Source organism: Callospermophilus lateralis, chromosome 4, assembly GCF_048772815.1.
Source record: "Callospermophilus lateralis isolate mCalLat2 chromosome 4, mCalLat2.hap1, whole genome shotgun sequence".
In the NCBI taxonomy this organism is placed as follows: domain Eukaryota; kingdom Metazoa; phylum Chordata; class Mammalia; order Rodentia; family Sciuridae; genus Callospermophilus; species Callospermophilus lateralis.
The window spans coordinates 103,937,135-103,959,039 of record NC_135308.1 but is presented as its reverse complement, the minus strand read 5'-3'; the positions used below and the strand labels follow the sequence as shown (position 1 = coordinate 103,959,039).

General features: G+C 32.7%; 1 protein-coding gene across 1 annotated transcript in view; it reads left to right on the top strand.

Moving 5' to 3' along the window:
• Nucleotides 1-21,905, top strand: part of Adamts20 (ADAM metallopeptidase with thrombospondin type 1 motif 20) — a 156,939-nt gene that overhangs the window by 44,947 nt on the left and 90,087 nt on the right. Inside the window, exons 8-15 of the mRNA XM_076852774.1 lie at nucleotides 6,343-6,448; nucleotides 8,176-8,322; nucleotides 10,757-10,898; nucleotides 12,800-12,904; nucleotides 19,064-19,209; nucleotides 20,601-20,782; nucleotides 20,885-21,021; nucleotides 21,470-21,587. Of these exons, the coding sequence (XP_076708889.1) occupies nucleotides 6,343-6,448; nucleotides 8,176-8,322; nucleotides 10,757-10,898; nucleotides 12,800-12,904; nucleotides 19,064-19,209; nucleotides 20,601-20,782; nucleotides 20,885-21,021; nucleotides 21,470-21,587 (1,083 nt within the window). The remainder of the gene's footprint in view (nucleotides 1-6,342; nucleotides 6,449-8,175; nucleotides 8,323-10,756; nucleotides 10,899-12,799; nucleotides 12,905-19,063; nucleotides 19,210-20,600; nucleotides 20,783-20,884; nucleotides 21,022-21,469; nucleotides 21,588-21,905) is intronic.

The window sequence follows — 21,905 nt, the reverse complement described above, 5'->3', positions numbered from 1 at the left end:
TCCACGTTTTTACATATTGCTGTACTAGTGACTGTTGTATTCTGCTACCTTTCCTATCCTCTACTATCCCCCCTCCCCTCCCCTCCCATCTTCTCTCTCTACCCCATCTACTGTAATTCATTTCTCTCCCTTGTTTTTTTTTTTATCCCTTCCCTGTCACATCCTCTTATATGTAATTTTGTATAACAATGAGGGTCTCCTTCCATTTCCATGCAGTTTCCCTTCTCTGTCCCTTCCCCTCCCACCTCTCCTCCCTGTTTAATATTAATCTTTTTCTCCTGCTCTTCCTCCCTGCTCTAGAACATGTGTTCTAAGTATTTTGGATAAGGACTACTTAACCTGTGTTCAACTTTGTAAGATATAGCAAATTATTTTCAAAAGTGGTCATACCAATTTACATATTTTTCAGTAGAATATAAGCATCAATTTGATAGTATCCTGTCAATACAGGTTATCTTCGAATTTCTCATTTTTGCTAATCAAAAGATAATATATATCACAAAAATCATAATTTTCATTTCCCTGATTGTTAACAAGTTTGAACACCAATTCATATATTTATTAGCAATTGATGTTTACTTTCTATTAGGAAAAAGAAATAAATATGGCACTTTTTTTGTGCTGTGATATTGTTTTCCTCCTGATTCTTTTTTTAAATTTAGTTATAGATGGACACAATATCTTTATTTTATTTATTTATATATATGTGGTGCTGAGGATCAAACCCAGTGCCTCACATGTGCTTGGCAAGTACCCTACCACTGAGCTACAACCCCAGCCCCACTGTTTTTAGTTGTGTTTTTTTTTTAAATCACTTCTTGATATTAAACCTTTTGTATTTTATATAAGTATTTCAAATACCTTCTAACAATTTGTTGTTTGGTTTTTATTTTTTGTGTAAAAACAGATAATTTAGAAATCTCTTCTTTTACAGTTATCACTTTTGTATCTTAAGAAACCCTTCATAAAACCTTTAGAACCAGCATGTAAAATCCTCATAAAGCATTGATCTGTTCATTTAAGTAGGACTTTAAAAATGTCAATATATATTATTTTCTTCAAGATCTTTTATTTAAAATATGTTATGTCTGATAACACAGTTGCTACCCAACTTTCTCCTATTGGATATTTGATAGATAGATACATCATTTTCTCCAATTTTTCTTCCTTCCTTCCTTCCTTCCTTCCTTCCTTCCTTCCTTCCTTCCTTTCTTTCTTCCTCTCTTTCTTTCTTTTTTTTTATTTGGCGGGAGGGGGGTCGGTACGAGGGATTGCACCTAAGGACACTTAACCACTGGGCCACATCCCTAGCCTTCTTTTTTGTATTTTATTTAGAGACAAGGTCTTTCTAAGTTGTGTAGGGCCTTCCTAAGCTGCTGAGGCTGGCTTTGAACTCGCAATCCTCCTGTCCCAGCTTCCTGAGCCGTCCTCCAATTTTTTTATTGTCCTTACATATTAGTTTTATTTTATTTTTTCTCTTCTTGGAAACAGCATAGGATTTTTTTAAAAAATATTAACTATAGTAATATTTTTACTCTATTTCCATTTGTTATTATTACTATTATTGAGTTATAATTACCATTTTCTGTTCATCACATTTTCTTCTATGCTAACCTCGCAGCCACCTTTTTTTGGTCTTTCTCTAAGTTTATTAAGGGTTAAATTAGTCTTATTATTCCATTTTTCCTTTACTGATTAAAAAAATATATACACTGCTTTATTATTTTTGGAGGTACTCTGGCTTTTTACTAGAAATACCTTACCTGTCTAAAGCTCTCTCCTAAATAAATGATGCTTGTACTAACTTTGTTTAGCTTCTTCCTAACTTACCTGGCATTCTTGCCCACTATTTTATTGGTGTCATTTCATAGCCTGCATATTGGATGTCATTGTGCTATATTCAGCATTTGTTTAAATCTGTTCCCATGTTTACAAAATTTTCATAATTTCTTCTTTCTTCTCAAATCTTGTTTCTGAAGTTGTTTTCCTTTTTTCCTCATTTATATTCTTTAAAATTATTCTTTAGTGATGATGTACCAGTGGCAAATTTTTAAAAATTTGAATGTTATTGGAAATGTCTTCAATATACTCTGATTTTGAAAATATAGTTTTGTAGGTACCAATTTTAGGTTGACAGTTATTGTCTTTCAGTATTTCTTTTTTTAAAAAAATATTTATTTTTTAGTTTTAGGTGGACACAATATCTTGATTTTATTTTTATGTGGTGCTGAGAATTGAACCCAGTACCTCACGCATGCTGGGCGAGTGTGCCGCCACTTGAACCACATCCCCAGCCCCTCTTTCAGTATTTCTAATGTCATTGTTTTGTCATCTGGATTTTGCTATTGAGAATTGCAGTCTGTTTAGTTGTAGATTCATTGATGAGCTGTTTGTTTGTTTTTTTTAAATAAGATCCTCTTCTTGTCTCAGATATAATGTAGTTTCATGAAAATTTTGCCTTAATATGGAGAGATTTCTTTTTATTTATCCCATTTGGGATATATTGTGATTTAAGTATCTGCTGATCACTATCCTGCAGCATTTCTGAAAATTGTCATCTATTTTTCATTGTATTATTTCAAATTTTGTTATTTAATTCTACCTATTTTTACCTTGGGTTTCAGATTACATCTGTGTTGTATTCTTATTCTTTTCTCCATACCTTCATTTATTTATCTCTTCAAGAAGCTCAATATTCCATTTTACACACACATTCTCTCTCTCTATCTCTGTGTTTCTCTCTCTCTCTTCTTGTATCTAATTAGATTTTTTACTAACCCTTCAAAATTTCTATTTTAACATAAATTTTAATTTTAAATATGCTGTTTAATTCTTAATTGCAATCTATTTTTTCATTTTTTACATTTTTAAAACTTTTTTTCATATTTGTGATTGAATTTCATGTTTCCTTAAACATTTTATATGGAGTAATTTTATATTAGTCCCTGAAAACTCCCACATATGAATTTTTTCAGAGCCAGACATGTCATTTCTGCTTTCTCTTTGTTGACTTGATTGTGTACGTTGTGAGCTCACATTTACTTAATATTAACCCAGAGGATTGGGATATAGCCAGCTCAAAAAGTGTGTGTTTTCCTCAAGAGAGGATTTTGTAGGAATCCAAAGAATCTTCATTACTTGGGTCCTTGGATTAATTCAGGAAACTCAGGATGTAGATCCACCTTGAAGCTTCCTATAGCAAGCTTTTACTCTTTGAACCATATTGCTTTTATCAGTATTTGCTACCACAGTAGCTTCTATTAACTATTTATTGCCTACCACTTAGGATTTAGTTCAGAATATGAATGTGTGTATATATACATATGCCTGCATTGCATAATTATTTCAGGGAGCAAGAGAGAGGGAGAATGTCTGTGTTTGATTTCAGAGATGAAGATTATATTTCTTAGTAAATCATGCAGCTCAGCATTCACTAAAAAATACTTGTACTTAAGCATCTAATTTCTTTGTGTTAGGTGATCCCTTAAAAACTCCTTTGTTACTCAGTTGTGGAATTAAATGCCCAATGCTCTTAAGTTTTATACAACTGAATTTCCCCCTCCCTACAATCTGTTCTCTGGCTTAATTAGGTATATTTTATGAGTCAATCATTTTATAAAAATCTCTCAGTTATATTTCTTATTATATCTGTGTCTTGTCATATCTTTATTAAAGTTTATTAAACTTTATTAAATTATTAGGTGCTAGACATTCTGGACTATTCCTGTAGAAGTGGATGGTCTTCAAGTCCTTATTTATGTTTTTTGTAGTTTTCAGGCACTCTATGCAAATAAACTATACTGTCATTTAGAAATAAAGACTATGAAAGTGAAAGCATATTATCCATTAAATCAGTAGTAATGATGATAGTTATAGCTACAATACCTGAATGCTTCCTATGTATCTTACATCATGTAAAGGGGTTTTATAATTTAATTTATTTAATCTTCAGAGTAAACTATAAGGTCAGTACTAGTATTATTCCTGTGTTATAGATGAGGATAAATAATTTACCCAAGGCTATTCAGCTTATGTTAATTATTCATCTTATTTTCTCATCTAAAATATATCAAAAATAAATTGAGAGGTTATTGATGACATGATGAGTGTTGGTTAATAATTGCTGGGCTTCATGGTGTATCTCCTTTTGTATGTATTGTTGCTTTGACCATGAGCATGTTTTACAAAATATGTCGAAAATTCCTCTCCAAGAGGACTGAATTAGATATCTATGGAATGTTTTCTTCTTCTAAACACATAGAAACTGTATCATGTTTGGGCCCATGCTTACTTATTCTTCTCAAACACTTTTTCAAAAAACCAGAATCTGCTTGAGTGTAACTAGACATGAGCCATTACCTGGCTGCCTGGTACCATAATACTAATCCTTCACTTCAGTGCTTCTTGGTATTTACAGGAGTGTTTGAGACTGGTGTGTAGTCACATGCAATATATATCCTCACAAATCTATTGTGGACTAAAATGTTCAGTTTAGAATTTTATATTTTTAAGCATGAAACAAAAAGTTTGTGTGATAATAGAGTTGATATTGTGTTCAAATATCTATACATCTCTGAAAATAAATATATTAAAATTGAGCCACTGGGAAGATTTTTAGAAATACTAACTAAGGCATGGGAACAGCAATATATCCATGAAGAAAACATGTTCCTATTGAATTTATTCTGACAACAACAACAACAACAACAAAACACATAAAATGGGAATTGGCTAAAAAATTATATATGCAAGTATGAATTTTAGGATCTTAAGGACAATAGGAATTTCCTCATATTCTCTATAGAAATTTGTTCAAGAATTAATTTAATTTCTTCCTTCCTTCCTTCCTTTCTACTTTCCTTTCTTCCTTGCCCTACTTATGGTCTTGATTGTAAATATGAAAAAGACCTTTTAGTAATAGGTTCAGAAAGAGGACAAATCTTTCCATTTTTGGCTAATGAACTTGTTTGATTTTGACTTTTTTCCCAGTCCTTTTACATTCCTTAAATTAACTTTCATTTCTCTAGTGTACAACAGAGCATTCTATTGTTTTAAATTGTTAGAAAATCTATCTAAAATGCTAGGAAGATGTTCATGTTTTTAACTTTTGTGAATAAAAGATTGCCTTGAAAAGGGGAGCTAAAAGCACAGTAGCTAATACAAATCTACTCATTCTGTATTGAGAAATTTCTAAATGCAAAAACTTTGTAATAAGAAATGCTAATCTTATATATGAAAAATCTTTTCTTTTGTGAAAGGAATCATAGGAGGGCATATAAATTTACAACCAAATATTGAAAGATAGCATTAGTAAAGAATATAGTATTACGTAAATTGAAAAAGAAATGAAAAGCTAACTTGAATAATGATGGAATATGTATTATTCTAATGAATATTTATTTTGAATTTCTTACCTATGGTCTTAACTAGTTTATTTATTTATTTATTTATTTATTTATTTATTTTGAGGTTCTAGGGATTGAACTCAGAATTACTCGATCACTGAGCTCCATCCCCCGCCCTTTTAAATTTTATTTTGAGATATGATCATGCTAAATTTCTGAGGGTGACCCCCAGAATTACTGAGATTACAGGCATGTACCACTGTACTCAGATTCTCATCTATATTACTTTTAGAGGACTCCATATAAACCATAATTATTGCTGCCTTTGGTATACAACCAATTCATACTATCTTGATCTTTCAACAGCATATTTGAGTTGCCCACTAATTTTTATATAGGAGTGAGTAGATCCTGATATATAATAACAGTTTCTATTGCTGAAATGTTACAAAATTACTGAGTACTTACAATAATTCTTATATCATAATCATTTTATTTTATTCAACATATATTAAGTGGCAGGCACTATTTTAGCCACTTAACGTTTTTCTCATTTAATTATTAGGCAACAATTAAATGTTTGTATGCTGCTTTAAATTTAAAAATTAAAAGCACTTCATATATTTGTAGAGTTCTGTGCTATTTTTTCTTTTCTTGTTAGTTTTTCTGTTACCAGTTAATATATTCATTACCTTTCCTACTGCCCACACTACATCAACTATATTTTTCTTTTCTTATGTTTTTAAAAATTGTATGATCACCCCGTATTTTTTGGATTATTCCTTAAGTGAAAGAGTCCAATAATTTCCTGAAAAGCTGCAGAAAAATCAATCCTTTGTTTAACTTTTAAAGAAAGTTTATTTGATATCAACAGCTCACTCTGTACTCATTTCTAAGGAGTAATACCAATGATTAAATGCTTTAAAATTTAATTCTTATTATATGATTTTGATGGTTATTTCCCATTTTGATGAAGTACAAATGTAAAATTTTTCAGGCTTAGCAGAATTAGGTACCCTGTGTGATCCCTTACGGAGCTGCTCTATTAGTGAAGAAAATGGACTTAGTGCCGCCTTTACTATAGCCCATGAACTTGGGCATGTGTAAGTACCTTCTATTCCCTCAGTAATGTGCCTTCTATTTGTCATTGTACAGAATGCCTAAAATTCTGTCTTCAATTGAGTAGTGAACACGTTTATTTCTTTATAAAATAATTTTTATCCTTGCAGTGCTACCTCTAGCTCTTTCGTGTTCTATATTAGGTCAAACAGACTGCAAAAATCAACAGACTTAGCAAAGAACTAGAACTTGACAATTCTTTTATTTAATTTACTTTATTGGATTACATGATGAGCACTTTTTGCCTCTATCCCTTGTTACCCTATACAAGGCCAGGTATTGTCTACTACCATCTTATGGGAAGGCCTGCAGGGGCTCCTGGTGCTGAGGAAATCGCACACAATTTCTAATAGTGCTTATTTCTTGCTCTTATAGCTCAGAGTCTCAACAGTGTACCTAGCCCATGGAAATTTCTATTTGTTAAAATATTTTAAAGCCCCCCCCCAACTCTCCATATTTTCTCATAAAAATTTGTGATTCTGCTATCTATTCCTGCTTTACTAAAATTCTGCTGGGGCTCTATGCTGTAAGAATGGAGGCCATGATTTCCCATGGTGTCTTTTGAGCATCCATTAAAAATCAGAAGGCCCTACAATTCATCCTCTGAAAAACAATTTCAACTGTACCCCCAGAGTATATCCTGTTACTTTGCTAATAAGAAACTGAGGCTGAATTACCTCCTGTAGTTTTATCACATTTTTTTTTCTGATTATTCCTCAAGATGTCATTAGAGCTTTTATGTAGAAAAATTTGAAATGGACATAATTTTTAGTCAACTAGCACCTTTTCAGTTCCCTTTTAGCATAGTTATGTCTTAGCCAGTTTTGTAAGTTTGTTGAAGAGAGCACCTACAAACTGTTGAAGTATTGCAGCAACAAGCAGGAAGTACCATTTGCTGATCTCCAAAGCTGCCAAGTCATAGAAGCCTTTCTCTCAAAGAGTGCTTAGAATTTCTTTTCTTCCTTAGAAACTTTAGGTGTCCAGAATATGGGTAAGTAGTTCAATTGAAACAGTGTTTTAAATACAAGTCTCAGCATGCAAAAACCTGAATTAGGCGATTTTGGCGATTCTTCTAAACTTGGGTTTCTACTTGAGTCTGTAAAAGAGGGTAGGACTTGTGGTTAACCTGCTTAATATTTAATATTTTTGCTATCACTGTGAAGTATTGGTTGTTCTTTGGAAATTTTTTATTATCCTAATTCAATCCATTTTACTTATTAATTGTAGAGCATAAATAGTAGTTAGGTTGTTTCATATGATACAGATGCATACTATAGAATGATATGGAGTCAGGATTAAAGTCTTTTGGATACTGTATGAACATTCAGAGACCTAGAATGTAATGTGGTATCACTTTACCTAATATGTCCACATGTATCTCTAGGATATCCTTGTTGAAACCTGCAGGCATTTTTATGTGAATGCTATGCTTGTGTTGTGAGGAGGTGAGCCAGATTCCAAATATTTTTATTGTTTAGACTCAGATGCCAAGCTGACAGTACAACTGATCACAGGTATAATCTAGTGCTTCTCATAAATCCTGTGCTTCCAAACATGAAATTATACTGCCTTATGGAGTGATCAAGAGTGAAAAATCCAATATAATCAGATTAATATATTTCTTCATTATATTATAGTATAAATATGAGATATGTTACTAATGTTGTATTTATTTTTGATAGTATTCTTTAATTCATGTTTTTATTTTTAGGTTTAATGTTCCACATGATGATAGTTTCAAATGCAAAGAAATTGGAATTAAACATCAGTATCATGTAATGGCCCCAACTTTAAATTACCACACGAGTCCTTGGACCTGGTCAAAATGTAGTCAGAAATACATCACTGAATTCCTGGAGTAAGTCTGAATTTATATTTCTTTAGTTGAGTAATTGGTTATTTACTACTAGATTATAAGATATGAAAGGTGTATGTTCTTTTAAAGGTTTTAATTTTTGTTTAGTTTTTCATTGTTTAGACTTAAGCTTACTTTCACTGCACAAATGGATGTAAAATAAAGAAAAGCATGTATATACATATCATTTCACACCTTTTAAAAAATATTTTTATTGCAGTTCATACCTACCTGTCATGTTTTTTATTTGAACCCTTTCTTATGATGAAAACTCTAGTTGGGGGAAAACTTAATAGCAATCACAGCTTCCTTATGTACTTTTGAGTTTTTCAGAAGTTATTAGTCATATTTTAAGAGGAGTTGAATGGCTGAAGTTTGGATGCTCCTAAAGAACAGAGAATAGTTCTAAAGTCAATGATGAGTTATCCAAATAGCTGTGTACAGGCACAGAGATGTGGAGCCTCCAACTTTGCATACTCTTCTGGAGGCCCTTTCTAACTCTGAAGAGAGGAGGCAGATCAAGGTTTTCTTGCCTTCTCTCTTTACCTTCTGCCAATTTTCTCTACTTCCCACTTTTTTATTTTCATCTAAATGGTGTTTCTATCACTGAAACTTATCCAAATGCAAACCTAAGCTCTTTACAGAAAATCTTTTCTCATAAATGCATTACTCCTTTATTTATTCTACTGTTATATACAGTCTAATCACAAATTTAACAGTGTTAGTATTTTCTATAGTTACCTTTCTCTTGATGAAAACTATGGGAATTAGTTAACTTTGCTTTAGAATGTATGTTCATAAGTATGACCTATAATTACAACCAGCAGAGAATCATTTTTCTTTATATGGGAATTTAATTTAAAAGCCCAACATATAGTTTCTGATCTGTACATATTATATCTAGCTTTTTTCTATGATTAACTAATGTATTGATAAAAAATACCACTGAGTGTGCTTTTTTTCAGAAAGGAATAATATTTTTATTCTCTTCAATGGAGATTTTATACACGTTCATTTTATTGAAAAAATTAAAATGCCATTTTAGCCAGCAAAAGTTTCCAAAAATATTTCTTTTAATTATTATTATAGTGGAAGAAATTATCGCTTTTAGCACAGTTGAAGTAGCTGAACATTTTCACAGAGTTTTATATAGATTGGGCATTTCATAAAAAAAGGAGTAACATACATATTTCCCATGCTATTTACTGTTTTTCTAAGTAATTTAAATATATCATGTATAATCATGCATTCCTTAGTGATGGGGATACAGTTTGAGAAGTGCCTCACTAAACAATTCATCATGTGTCAACATCATAGAACATGTTTTTACAAACCTGTATGATGCAGGTAATTCACTAAGTGTAACTTTGATGTAATCAAGAAACACAGTAAACAGAATATAATGTCAGGCTGTTGCTGGCATAACAGCAGAGTTTTACAGTAAATTTTATTATAAAGAAGAGTATACTAAAATAAAGATTGAAAAATATAGTATAGTAAATACATAAAACCATTTATTATCAATTATGATGTACTGAACATAGTTGCATGTTCTACACTTTTATACTACTGTCAGTGCAGTAGGTTTGTTCACACCAGCATCACCACAGATGTGTGAGTAATGTGTTGCACTACAACATGATGACAGCTATGATGTCACTGGGCAACAGGAAGTTTTAAGCTCTGTTCTAATCTTAATGGCACCACTATCTCATAGGAGGCCCATCATTGCCTAAAACATTGTTATGTGGCATGTGACTATACTCTAGTAGTAAGTGACAAGACATTACCACTCTCAACTCAGAGATAAGGAGACCCAGGCTCAGGGAGATTAAATATTCTAGGAAGTGGTGGCACCAAAATGTAAACTCCCAAAGCCAGTGACCTTGACTGTGCTGTGCTCTCTCTCCTTGAGAAACATGAAACTTGGAGATAGCATGAGACTTTTTGAAATTCCATTTTTGTTGGTTTAGAACTAAAACCATGATTTCAAATGATTTGAAAACTAATTTTTATTTCTTCCACATTTTGACAGTTTGGGCATTATATTTAAGATATTACTACTGGATAGCAAAGTAGACCCAACATTGTGATATAAATTATACTGTAATGAATTTATGTTTATTTCTTGTCATTAAATTTTTTTGTGTGTGGTATTGGGGATTGAACCCGGGGTCTTGTACATTGAAGCAAGTTCTCTACATTCTCAGCCTTTTTTTTTTTTTTAGTTTTGTATTGTGCAACTTGGGAATCAAGCGCAAACAATCATACTAAAAATCCCTTGTAAACTGTGAGGCTGTCGTTATGCATGTTGACATGTGTTGGTTTTTAAATTATGGAAAATATTCTTCTTGAAAGTGTAAGAACAACAGCAAATGTGATGAATGTTGTACTGAAATGTATCCACTTGTATTCACAACATGTTACATTGGTACAGCACTGGCCATGGAGAATGCCTTCTTGATAAACCCAATGGAAGAATATACGACCTGTCTTCACAACTGCCTGGGTTAATGTATGATGTAAACAAACAGTGTGAGCTTATGTTTGGTCCTGGATCACAAGTGTGTCCTTATTTGGTAAGAAAAATTCTGTCCCTTTGTTCAAGAACTACCGTAAAGTCATAGTTAGTATATATTTCAAAATTTATGTTTATTCTCTTGAATGGAAGAGAACAACTGTCTTTAAATCTCTGAAAAATCTGCTATTTGGCAGAAAGTGGGTAAAAATAAAAAAACTAAAACTAGTTGAGTTCTTATTGTTTACCAGGTACTATGTGAGATACTTAAAATTATCTTTGTTAATTCTCACAGATTCCTGCGAAATACTCTTATTTAGGAATTTGAGCCCTAGAGTAGTAGTAAAATTTTAAAATTAAAAGTCTTCAAATATTTATTTTCAAATGATATTTTTTGGGGGTGAGGGTTAATGTAGATGTTTTGATACTGAGTTTTTTTTTAAAGGCCTCAGGAATCTAACATATACTACATTTTCTTTTACATAGAGTCAAATACAGAGGAATTAAAGTTGTAACTTACTTTTCACTAAGCTGTTACTTTATCATTTACTTTGAGGATTTTAATACAGTATTTTCTTTTAGTTTCCATTAAAATAAATGATCCTAACACTTTTGTTACTGGATCTATAATTATGATTTTCTTTTACTTTATGGTAAATTTAGGAGGTAGTTTATAATCAATATCACTGCTTTTGCACAACTTTGACAAATTGATTTTTGCTTTCCTAGATTGTGAGGCTCATTGGTCCAGAAATGCAGACTTATTTACTCATTTAAACACATACATACTGGTTGAGCATCCCTAATCCAAAAATTCTAAATCTGAAATGCCCCAAGTTCTAAAATTTTTGAATATAGATGTCATACCCCAAATGGAAAAGTTCACATCCAACCTCATATGTGTCCTAGTCAACACACAAATGCACTAAAAATGATCTAAAAGGGATTACCTTCATGCTATGTATATAAAGTGCATATGCAACAAATGAAGTTTTGTTTAGGCTTGGGTCCCATCCCCAACTTATCTTATTGTGTATGTGCCAGTATTCCACAACCTGAAAATATACAAGATCTGAAGCACTTCTATTTCCAAGCATTTCAGATATGGGATTCTCGACTTATATTTTCAGTGTCCAGTTAAGGATCTGCAACAATAACGGCTGTCCCAAAATAAATGCTTATTGAATGTTGAATGAATGCATGAATAAGTCAGTTAACAGTGAAAGTACGGACATGCAAATCTTATTACACATAGGAATATTATTCCTAAAACCCTAAATTCATAATAAAAAATCTTAATAAACCTTTAAACATTTACTGTGCAGGAGGAAAGATTTTCTTAATATTTCATTATAAAATATACATTGCTTCCTGATCTGATTTAGACTCTAGATAAACTTCAAGTTTAAATTCAGAAAAAGAAAGGAATTATTTTGAGTATATGCCCTATGGCCCTGCAGGGATTTTAATTTCTTGTGCAAACTTCAGAACCCTTTGTTCAAAAATTTAAAGTATGCATTATATTCACAAAATAGGAAACTTCAGTAAATTATACAGCATTTCTATGTACATTATTCATACATTCCACCATTACATCAAAAAGGACTTTTTGGAAACTCATTATGAATAACATTTAGCAACAAAAAGTCCCTTTAGAAAAATATCTCATCAAGAAAGAAAAATGTCTCATGTAAATTTTAATATTTATACTCCAGTTCATTTCTCCCATTGTTCATCAATGAATAAAATTTACCCTTTCTTCAAAAGTAAATGTTGCCATTTTTTGTGCTTAGAGGAAAAACAATGACTAGAACTTACTTTGTAAGGATATTTGGTAACCATTTCCAGCTTTGACTTTGAAACTAGGAAATAGATCAGATCAACTTATGATATGCATTATACTGAATTGGTCTGGGTGATCATATGCTTACACTTGCTTGCCTGCCTTTGGTTTCTCTGCAGAGACAATGCCGGCGTCTCTGGTGCACAAGTGCAGAAGGAATTCACAAGGGCTGTCGCACTCAACACATGCCACTGGCAGATGGAACAAACTGTGGTCCTGGGATGGTAGGTTTTCTCAAAGGGTGAGTCTTGTATCAAGAGTTTATCCAAGGATGTGATTGCTCTGCATTTCAGCACTCTGTTCATTACTTGCTGTCAGTTTTTGTTTAGCTGGTTGAATTAATGTTATTGCCATGTTTTTTGGATGTGTGCATTGTCAGCTGAATTGAATGTTCAATTTTACCCTTTTTTCAGCACTTAGCAGATGAATATTAAAGTTATATTTTCTCAGCATATAATTACACGGACTCACACATATAATAGTATTTTTATTAAAATCAATACAGACATCAAGAACCTAACCTTTCAGCAAATCCCCCATATTTAAAGATGTTTCCATTACATACATTTTTTATCCATAAAATTCAGTCAAGTATAATTGAATGTATTAAGCGGTATCTTCAAATCTTTGTGGTTTTACATGTATTAAAATACATGATGCCCCTAATATAACTGCTTACCAAACTACTTCTTTACTATTCTAACATAACTCATGAAGTCATTTAAATCTGTTAATACAGTGTTGAATGATAAGTTTCAACATGATAAGGAAATGTGTTGTAGGTGGGGCTGACGTCAAATTGTGCTTTGTGCTCCAAGATAAAGTCATGTTCTTTCAGATTTAGCAAAGAGTGTTGTCTATATTAGGTTTTGGTGTGGTAGTCTTTTCTGACTCCCTCATATAGACAGAACATTTCCTTGGCAATGAGTTGGTTAATGTGGCCCCTTTCTTACATTTATCTTGGACAAAGGTTGAACACTTTTCAAAACTAAAGTCCATTCAGTAGCTAAAAGTGCATCTTTCCCACCTGTTGCTTCATGGAAATGCTTGTACCAGCTATTGTTTTTCTTTGGAATCACTTTTCCACCAAAAGGCATGTGTTTCCTATGACTATTGCTCACATCACAAATAAACTGATTACTAAAGTTTTATTTGGAACTTCAGTAATTTATGTAGTAGCTGAAGTACTCATGGAAATGATGTAACACTCTAATTCTCATTTTATAATTTTAGGATCAAAGTTTTAATGGAATTTTTCAGTTTAGCACTGAATCTTAAAATTTGATTTTTAATTGGTATGGTATTTTTATTTAGGGGGTAAGAATTATTTAAAATAACTTTATATTTTTCCCTTTCATTTCCTCTGTGACTTTTTTGAGGGAAATGGTTGTATTTGTGAGAATTACTGACTTTGAGGTTGAGCAGAGACAAAGACCTTTTTGAAGTGAGAATGCTGGGCTATTGATTATTGGACCACTAAATAAGAAATGTTCTCCAAGATGTTCACCTGACTCAATCTGGGATTGGACCTTATTCTGTTCCTTAGCAAACTTTCAGTTTACTGTATGTCATGAATCTTTAGGACTAATGTTGTGTGGCCAAAATGGGGATATACTATTTATAGGTAATTTATATAAAATATTAATTCAATTTGAGCATAAACATTATTTTTTGAAACAGAGGCATATGAGTACAATGCATAGATCTTATGTTTATGGTCTGATAGGTTTTAACAAATATAGATGCCAACATCCCAATCAAAATTAGAACACATCCCTTAAAATTAGAACACTCCTATCACTCTGAAAAGTTCAGTCTCCCCTGTTTCTGGATCATTTCCTGTCTCTCCAAAGAAACCTCCTGTTTTGATTTCTATCTCTATAGATTAATTTGCCTGTTCTTGATCTTAGTGTAAGTGAAAACAGTGTAGATTTTGCGGGGAGGGTGGATCAGGCTTCTTTTGTTTAACATAATGTTTTGAGCTTCATCCGCATTGTTGGGTGCATCAACACTTGTTCCTTTATACGGAAGTGAAATTCAGCTGTCCAAATGCACATAATTTACTTACTCTCCTGTCTATAGGATTTGGATCCTTTCTGGCTTGGGGCTGTTATGAACAAAGCTTCTATGAGCATCTCTGTGCAAGTCTCCTTGTAGACATGCTTGCGTTTCTCTTGGGATAGACTTGCGGGTCATAGGATAAGCATGTGTTTAACTTCATAAGAAAGTGCCAAACCATTTTCTAGAGTATGTGCAACACTGCACTTCTCAATGTAGAAAGCTTCAGTTGCTCTGCATTCCTTCCCAGATTTTGATATTGATAATCTTTTTTTAAAAATTAGCCAATTTAATTAAATACAAAATGAAACCTCATTGTGACTTTAATTGCATTACCCTGATTATTATCTATCTTGAGCATCATTCTGTTTGCTTACTAGCCATTTGAATAGCCATTTGGATATTTCCCGTATGAGATCGAAAGGTGGGCATGGTTGGGATTCTAGGTCAAAGTGATGAGATTTAAAAAAAAGCCAGTGAAGATTAAAAAACAGAGGTGGCAGTTAGGTAGCAACATGTGGGGCATGACAGATATACATCCCCTTTATTTATTTATTGAAAATAGTGAACCCTATATGTTATCTCTATTCAGTATTAAATGAACCTCTAATTGATGGGACATTATAAATAAATAAATTGTGCCATAACATTTTCCTCTAGTTCCTTTATTTTGTGACTGTCTAAAAAATGAGACTGTGTTAGATACTTTTGGTAGTAAAGCAATTTGTGTGAACCATCGTGAATCCATCTGAATATGAGTTAATTGTACTACATGATGAATAGTATAACCTATCTTTTTATGCTATATTCTTTCATTATATGTAATTTTGTATGTATGTGTAAATGTATGTATGTGTGTATATGTTTGTATATATGTTATCTATAGATATTTATAGATATCTATATTGAGAGAGAGACAGAGACAGAGACAGAGAGAGAACACACATGAGAACATGAGGATTATTTTAATTGTTTCTGGGATATTCCCACAAAATGCACTTGTACATATAATACAGTCTATTCTGATACTTTGTTTTTGTTTATCTCTAACAGCCTTATGCTATTAGGTAATTTGTTCTAATGGAAGGCACAAAGCATTTTTTTTCTTCTGATAAAATTAAGAAAAGGATTATTTCATTCAACAAAGATTTTTCAAGGGTGTTCTATGCCAGGCACTATTCTCAGGGCTAAAGACATATGAGCAAATAAAACAGAAGCTCTCCCTGCTTTCCCAGAGTTTACATTCTAGGAACAAATTAGAAATATTATGAATAATTAATATATAATAGTGCCATGAAACTAATCAATGCCATAGACAAGAGAAACAGAGCAGGAAGAAGACAGAAGTTTTCTAGTAGGAGAAGACAGATTGCAATGCAAAATCTAGTGGTCAAGATAGACCTTCATGAAGTTTGCCAAATGAGCTCTCTTAAAGAAAATAAGGGGATTAGCTGTGAGGATATCTGGGATAATCAAGTTTCAGACAAAGAGCAGTTCAACTGCTAATTCTGGAGAAACCCGGAGTGTTCAGCGCAGATCACAGAGCACCTCACCACTGGAGTAAAGTGGAGAGAGTGAGACTTGGAGGAACTAACTGGCGAAATATTATATAGAGCCTTGAAGACACTGTAAGAACTTAGTGTTTACATAAAGTAAAGTAATTGAAGGATTTGAGGAGAGTCATCATCTGTTTTGACTTAATTTAAAAACTGGTTTTAAAAAGGATCATTCTGGCAATCATGTTGAGGCTAAAGAGTAGAGAAGAGGAGTGGAAACAGGGTATCTATTGCAGTGACAGAGGTGATAGACACTGGTGGCTCAAGCCATATTGGGAGCAGCAAGGATGAATAAAGTTCAATTCTTGATGTATTTAAAGGTAACCAGAGCATTTGCTAATGTTTCTGGTGTGGACAATTTGATGAGGAAGAAGAGGCAGGATGACTAGCTTTCTCACTGAACAACTTAGATCAATTCAGGAGAAGCAGTTTTTGATGGAGGATAGGCAGGATTTTGATTTCCAGATTCCTTTTGAAATGTTTTTTAGAAAATCAATTAAACATGAGCAAGCAGCTCATGTACAGATGCTATTGGTTCCAATATTAAGAGAGCACAAAAACAAATTAAAAATAGCTGAAGATACTTGTGATGGATTCATTATTAAAGAAGAAAGAAAACCAAGCATGTTCCAGGACTAAGAATGGTCCTGGACACCAAGTATATCAAATAGGAAGACTGATTAACTGAGTCACATATTGCTGGTAAATCAAAGAAGACAGAGAATGAAAACTGACCCTTGGTTTATAGCAGTGCAAAGACATCCATGACCTACATCTGAGCAGGTTCATGCAGAAATAGGCCATGAAGGCCTATTTCATGAAGGCCATGAAAGCCTGGCTGGGGTGATGTTATGAGAACATAGGCAGAGAGCGTTAGTCAATAATAAGACTGGAGAAAAGTACTGGAGCTGATGAGGGAAGTGAGAGCTAAGAAAGATTTCGTTGTTGCCATTGTTTTGAAGTGTGTGTGTTAATGGGAATGATCTAATGAAGTACTTCTCAAACTATCTGTAGAAAAGATTGTATTTTTTTGTTCAAAATTTCTGGTTATTTATAAACTGGTTCTTTTATATAAAATAAAAATTATTATAACTAGAAAGATAAAATGAAAAAGAGAAAATAGAAGTGTTTTCCAAAATTCTCTGTGGAAAACAGTATGGCCTTTCTTGAAGAAATTAGAAATAGAGTCATTTTATAATCCAGGAATTCTACTTCTGGGACTAAATTCCCAAGAATTGAAAGCAGGATCTTGAGGAGATATTTGTATACCTATATTCATCGCACCATTATTAACAACAGCCAGAAGGTGGAAATAGCCCAAGAGTGCATGGATGGGGAGATGGGTAAATGAAATGCTATATATACATATGGTATGATTTGAATGTGTGTTCCTCCAGAATTCATGTTGAAATTTAATTGCCAATGTAATAATATCAGGAATTAGAGCCTTGTACAAATGGACTAATATATGGAAATTTACAAAGGAATGATATTCCATTCTAATAGTCCTTAAAAATGAAGGATGTTCTGACACATGCAACAACATGGTTCTTAGCAACATTATGCCAAGTGAAGTGAGCCTGTCAAGAAAGACATTCTATGTGATTTTCATTATAAGAGGTGTCCAAAATAGTCAAATTCATAATAGTAAAAAGTAGAATGGTAGCTACCAGGAGGCAAAAGGAGGGATAAATGGGAGTGGTCAATGGGTGTAGGGATTTACAAGATGAAAAAGTTCTGGAAAATGCTTGTACAACAGTGGTGAATATACTTAATACTACTGAACTGTACACATAAAAATGGTTGTGATAGTAATTTTATGTGTATTTTAACACAATTAAAAAATAAATGCAAGCCAATTTTCAAATTATTTACTTCAATAAACATAAACTTATTCTATTAGAATCTTATAAAAGTTTCAATAGCGGGGCTGGGTAAATAGCTCAGTGGTAGAGCACTTGCATAGCATGTGCAAGATTTAGGTTTTGTTTCCAGCATCGTGTGCCTAAAAAAATGTTTCTAAACTCTCAGTTTTGTGCTTACCAAACTGGTAAAGACTGGTTTCAGTGCATGGACACCTTGACTAGCTGTCACCAAGCAATGATAATATAAGACAGATGGCAGGGATAATTGCTAGAGTAATGTTTTAAATAGTGAGAAGAGATGGGGATAAGGGCACAGGTGGAGGGATTGACTTCTTTTAGTATCATAGAGTTTTCATGTGCACAAATAGATGACAAAGAAGAGTATCTGGGTACAGATGCTGTTGGTTGGATAGAAGGAGTAGGAGGGAATTGTGGTCATATTCTTCTCTAAATTTCTGTTTTTATCAATGAAAGTAAGAAACAAGGTTATCTGAGATGATGAATGAGATGTAGAAAGTTATCTAAAAGAGTGGGAAAGAGGATTCATATCTTGGAGTAAAATAATGAAACCATGAACATATACAGTATTAAACTAATATTTGTTACTTCTTTTTAAAAAACATCATTTTCCACTTTACTATGTTTTTTTTTTTTCCCCAGTGAGCCTCTAAATCTCAAAGGGAAGAGATTATTTTTGCATTCCACAGATATTATGGTTACTCGGTAGACAGGAAATATTCATAAGTTGTTGTCAAATGTAATCCTATTTCTGAATTAATAGTGGTTTACTTTAAATTGTTTGTATATTGTCCTTCTATTAATCTTGATAATATTATTATAATAACTGTGATGTTCCAACTAGATATACAATAGTCATTTCTCTGTGTGTGTGTTATTTTTGTAGCACTGCCACCATGGGCTGTGTGTAAACAAAGAAATGGAGACACGACCTGTAGATGGTGAATGGGGACCATGGGGACCTTACAGTTCTTGTTCAAGAACATGTGGAGGTGGAATCAAAAGCACAGCCAGGCTCTGTAATCGTCCTGAGTATGTCTTTTTTATGTCACTGTAAATTAAGATTAACTCAAGGCACCAGAAAGTAAACACCAGTTTCATTCACTTCTAAAACTGGAGGTCAGTCTGTAAGTTTCTGAGATTCAGAAAACTTCTGGAATATTTTAACCATATTGCTATATATCTTTGTGGATTCAGACTTTTAAAATCATAAATAGATAAAATTTTATAATTGGAACTGATACAGAATCATTTTCTTCTTTTTTTAAAATTTGTTTTCTGATTTGATATCAGTTAGGAAATATTTTTGAATATGAACGACAGTTACACTCGCATTTTCACATTTACTGTATTTCTAATGAAAAGTCCTGGATCCTTTCACTGAGTTTTGGCTCCTTTGGAGAAAATTCATAGTTTGGTTGGTAGTTTTTATTGTCTTATATAATTTTATGTGTCACATTTTCATTCTCTGCTCATGTTGTAGATGCATCATTGTATTTAGCTGAATAAGTAAACATATTCCCCCCTCATTGAAATATATAAAAGAGCTTAGAGAGCTCATAAATATTTTTTAAAAGAATGTTTCTGTTACATGTATGATATATAATTTGGCAATCAATGTGACATTCTTTCAATATCTTATTAAAAGCATTTTAATGCAGAAATGTGACATACTCTAAATAAAATCTAAATTCATTTGAACTTTAGAATAGTTACATTATACTAAAAATATTTATATTCTAAAATTCTGAAGAGTTTTTATTTTCCAGCATTAAGTTGAAATAGAGAGGGATATAGATTGATACCATGAAACTCCTTGAACTGAGTGGGAAGAAGTATATACATGATGGAGATGCACATATACTTCCTTTTGAACATGCCGTCTTCCTTTTTTATCGTCTTTGGCTATTACATGTCTTTTTTTTCCCTCAGAAAGTAAACAAATTCCATTTTGATGTTTTACAAAAAAAGTTTATTATGAGGGTCTGGGGTTGTGGCTCAGTGGTAGAGCACTTGCCTAGCATGCGTGAGGCACTGGGTTCGATCCTCAGCACCACATTAAAAACAAAACAAAACAAAAAAATTAAATAAACAAAATAAAGGTATTGTGTCCATTTACAACTAAAAAAAAAAGCCCATCAGTTTTTTAAAAAAATTAATTTGTTTATTCTAATTCGTTTATATGCATCATTAGTTTTTTGTTGGTTCTGCCTTCCAGGCCTCAGCATGTGAAGGTGAATATTTTTATAGTTCATTAGCCAGAGAATTGCTTAAAATCCCCTTTATATACTTCCATTTAAAAACTTATGTTAGTGGAACATCAGTGGTTTTCCTGATCCTGGAAAAGAATGGAACAATTATAGAAGTAAATGGCAGAAATAATGTTGTACTGATGTGCTTTAAAATGTAATGAATTTGACTAGGCCAAGAAACGGAGGAAAGTACTGTGTGGGCCGCAGGATGAAATTTCGATCATGTAACACTGATTCATGTCCAAAAGGCAAGCAAGACTTTCGAGAGAAGCAGTGCTCTGATTTTGATGGTAAACATTTCAACATCAATGGTCTTTCCCCTAATGTGAGGTGGCTTCCAAAGTACAGTGGGAGTAAGTATTTATAATGTCATTAGTGTAAATTTTTTTTGAGACCTTAGAACACATGACTTTATTATTGTACACCCCAAAATTGACTTTTTAAAATTTTTACAGTTGCCATAAAAGATCGTTGTAAGCTCTATTGTCGTGTTGCTGGAACCACTAACTTCTACCAGTTGAAGGATAGGGTTGCTGATGGTACCCCTTGTGGAACTGAAACCAACGACATCTGTGTTCAAGGCCTGTGTCGGGTAAGTAAACTAGAAGTTTCTATACATGTATAGTGATTTAATAACAATAGTTTTTTTCTATTTCTCTAACCAAATATTTCTTTTGCTGCTTCATGGTACATTCTTATGAATTCCAATAAAGTAATTTTTATATTATGCTATCTATAGGAATATGATTAGATTTGTTACTAGGCAATTCTCTGTCATTTAATAATGGCTCATAAAGCACTAAGTTTGCTGATTCTGATTAGCTTGTGCTATTCAGAATCAGGATAAAGATGATGTGAGCTTCCTAAAATGGTAGAACATAACATTCATACAAGTTGTAAAGTACTTTTGCTACTTCGATTGTGACCTTCTATGGTGACATTTAGTCAACATCTTTGTTAAATCTTCTCTCTAACCCTCTAGCTCTCATTTCTTACATGCATTCAAGGAGTGTCTTAATTGTACTAATTGTGTTTTGAAGCAAGCTGGCTGTGATCATGTGTTAAACTCCAAGGCCAAGAGAGATAAATGTGGAGTGTGTGGTGGAGATAACTCTTCATGCAGGACAATGGCAGGTGTCTTCAACAGTGCCCATTATGGTAAGCTGTGTATTTGCTTCAAGTTTTCCCTTTTACTTGATCTACTAGTGAGTATACAATGAAGGTATAATAGTAACACTTGATTATTGTTTTGTGTACTCTATACCCTTAGTTCAAAATGATTGTGAAAGAAATACTTCCTAAATATGAGAAAATTACATCTTATACCAGATGCGCTTTTAAATCAAAGAATTCACCCACCCAAGACAAATCTAATTTTTAAAGATAAATTAGGTGCATTATGAGAGAAAAAGTAAATTCAGTGTTATTAGACCATGAAGTGCTTTTAGTGTTGTTCTTGTAATCTAAAATGTATAT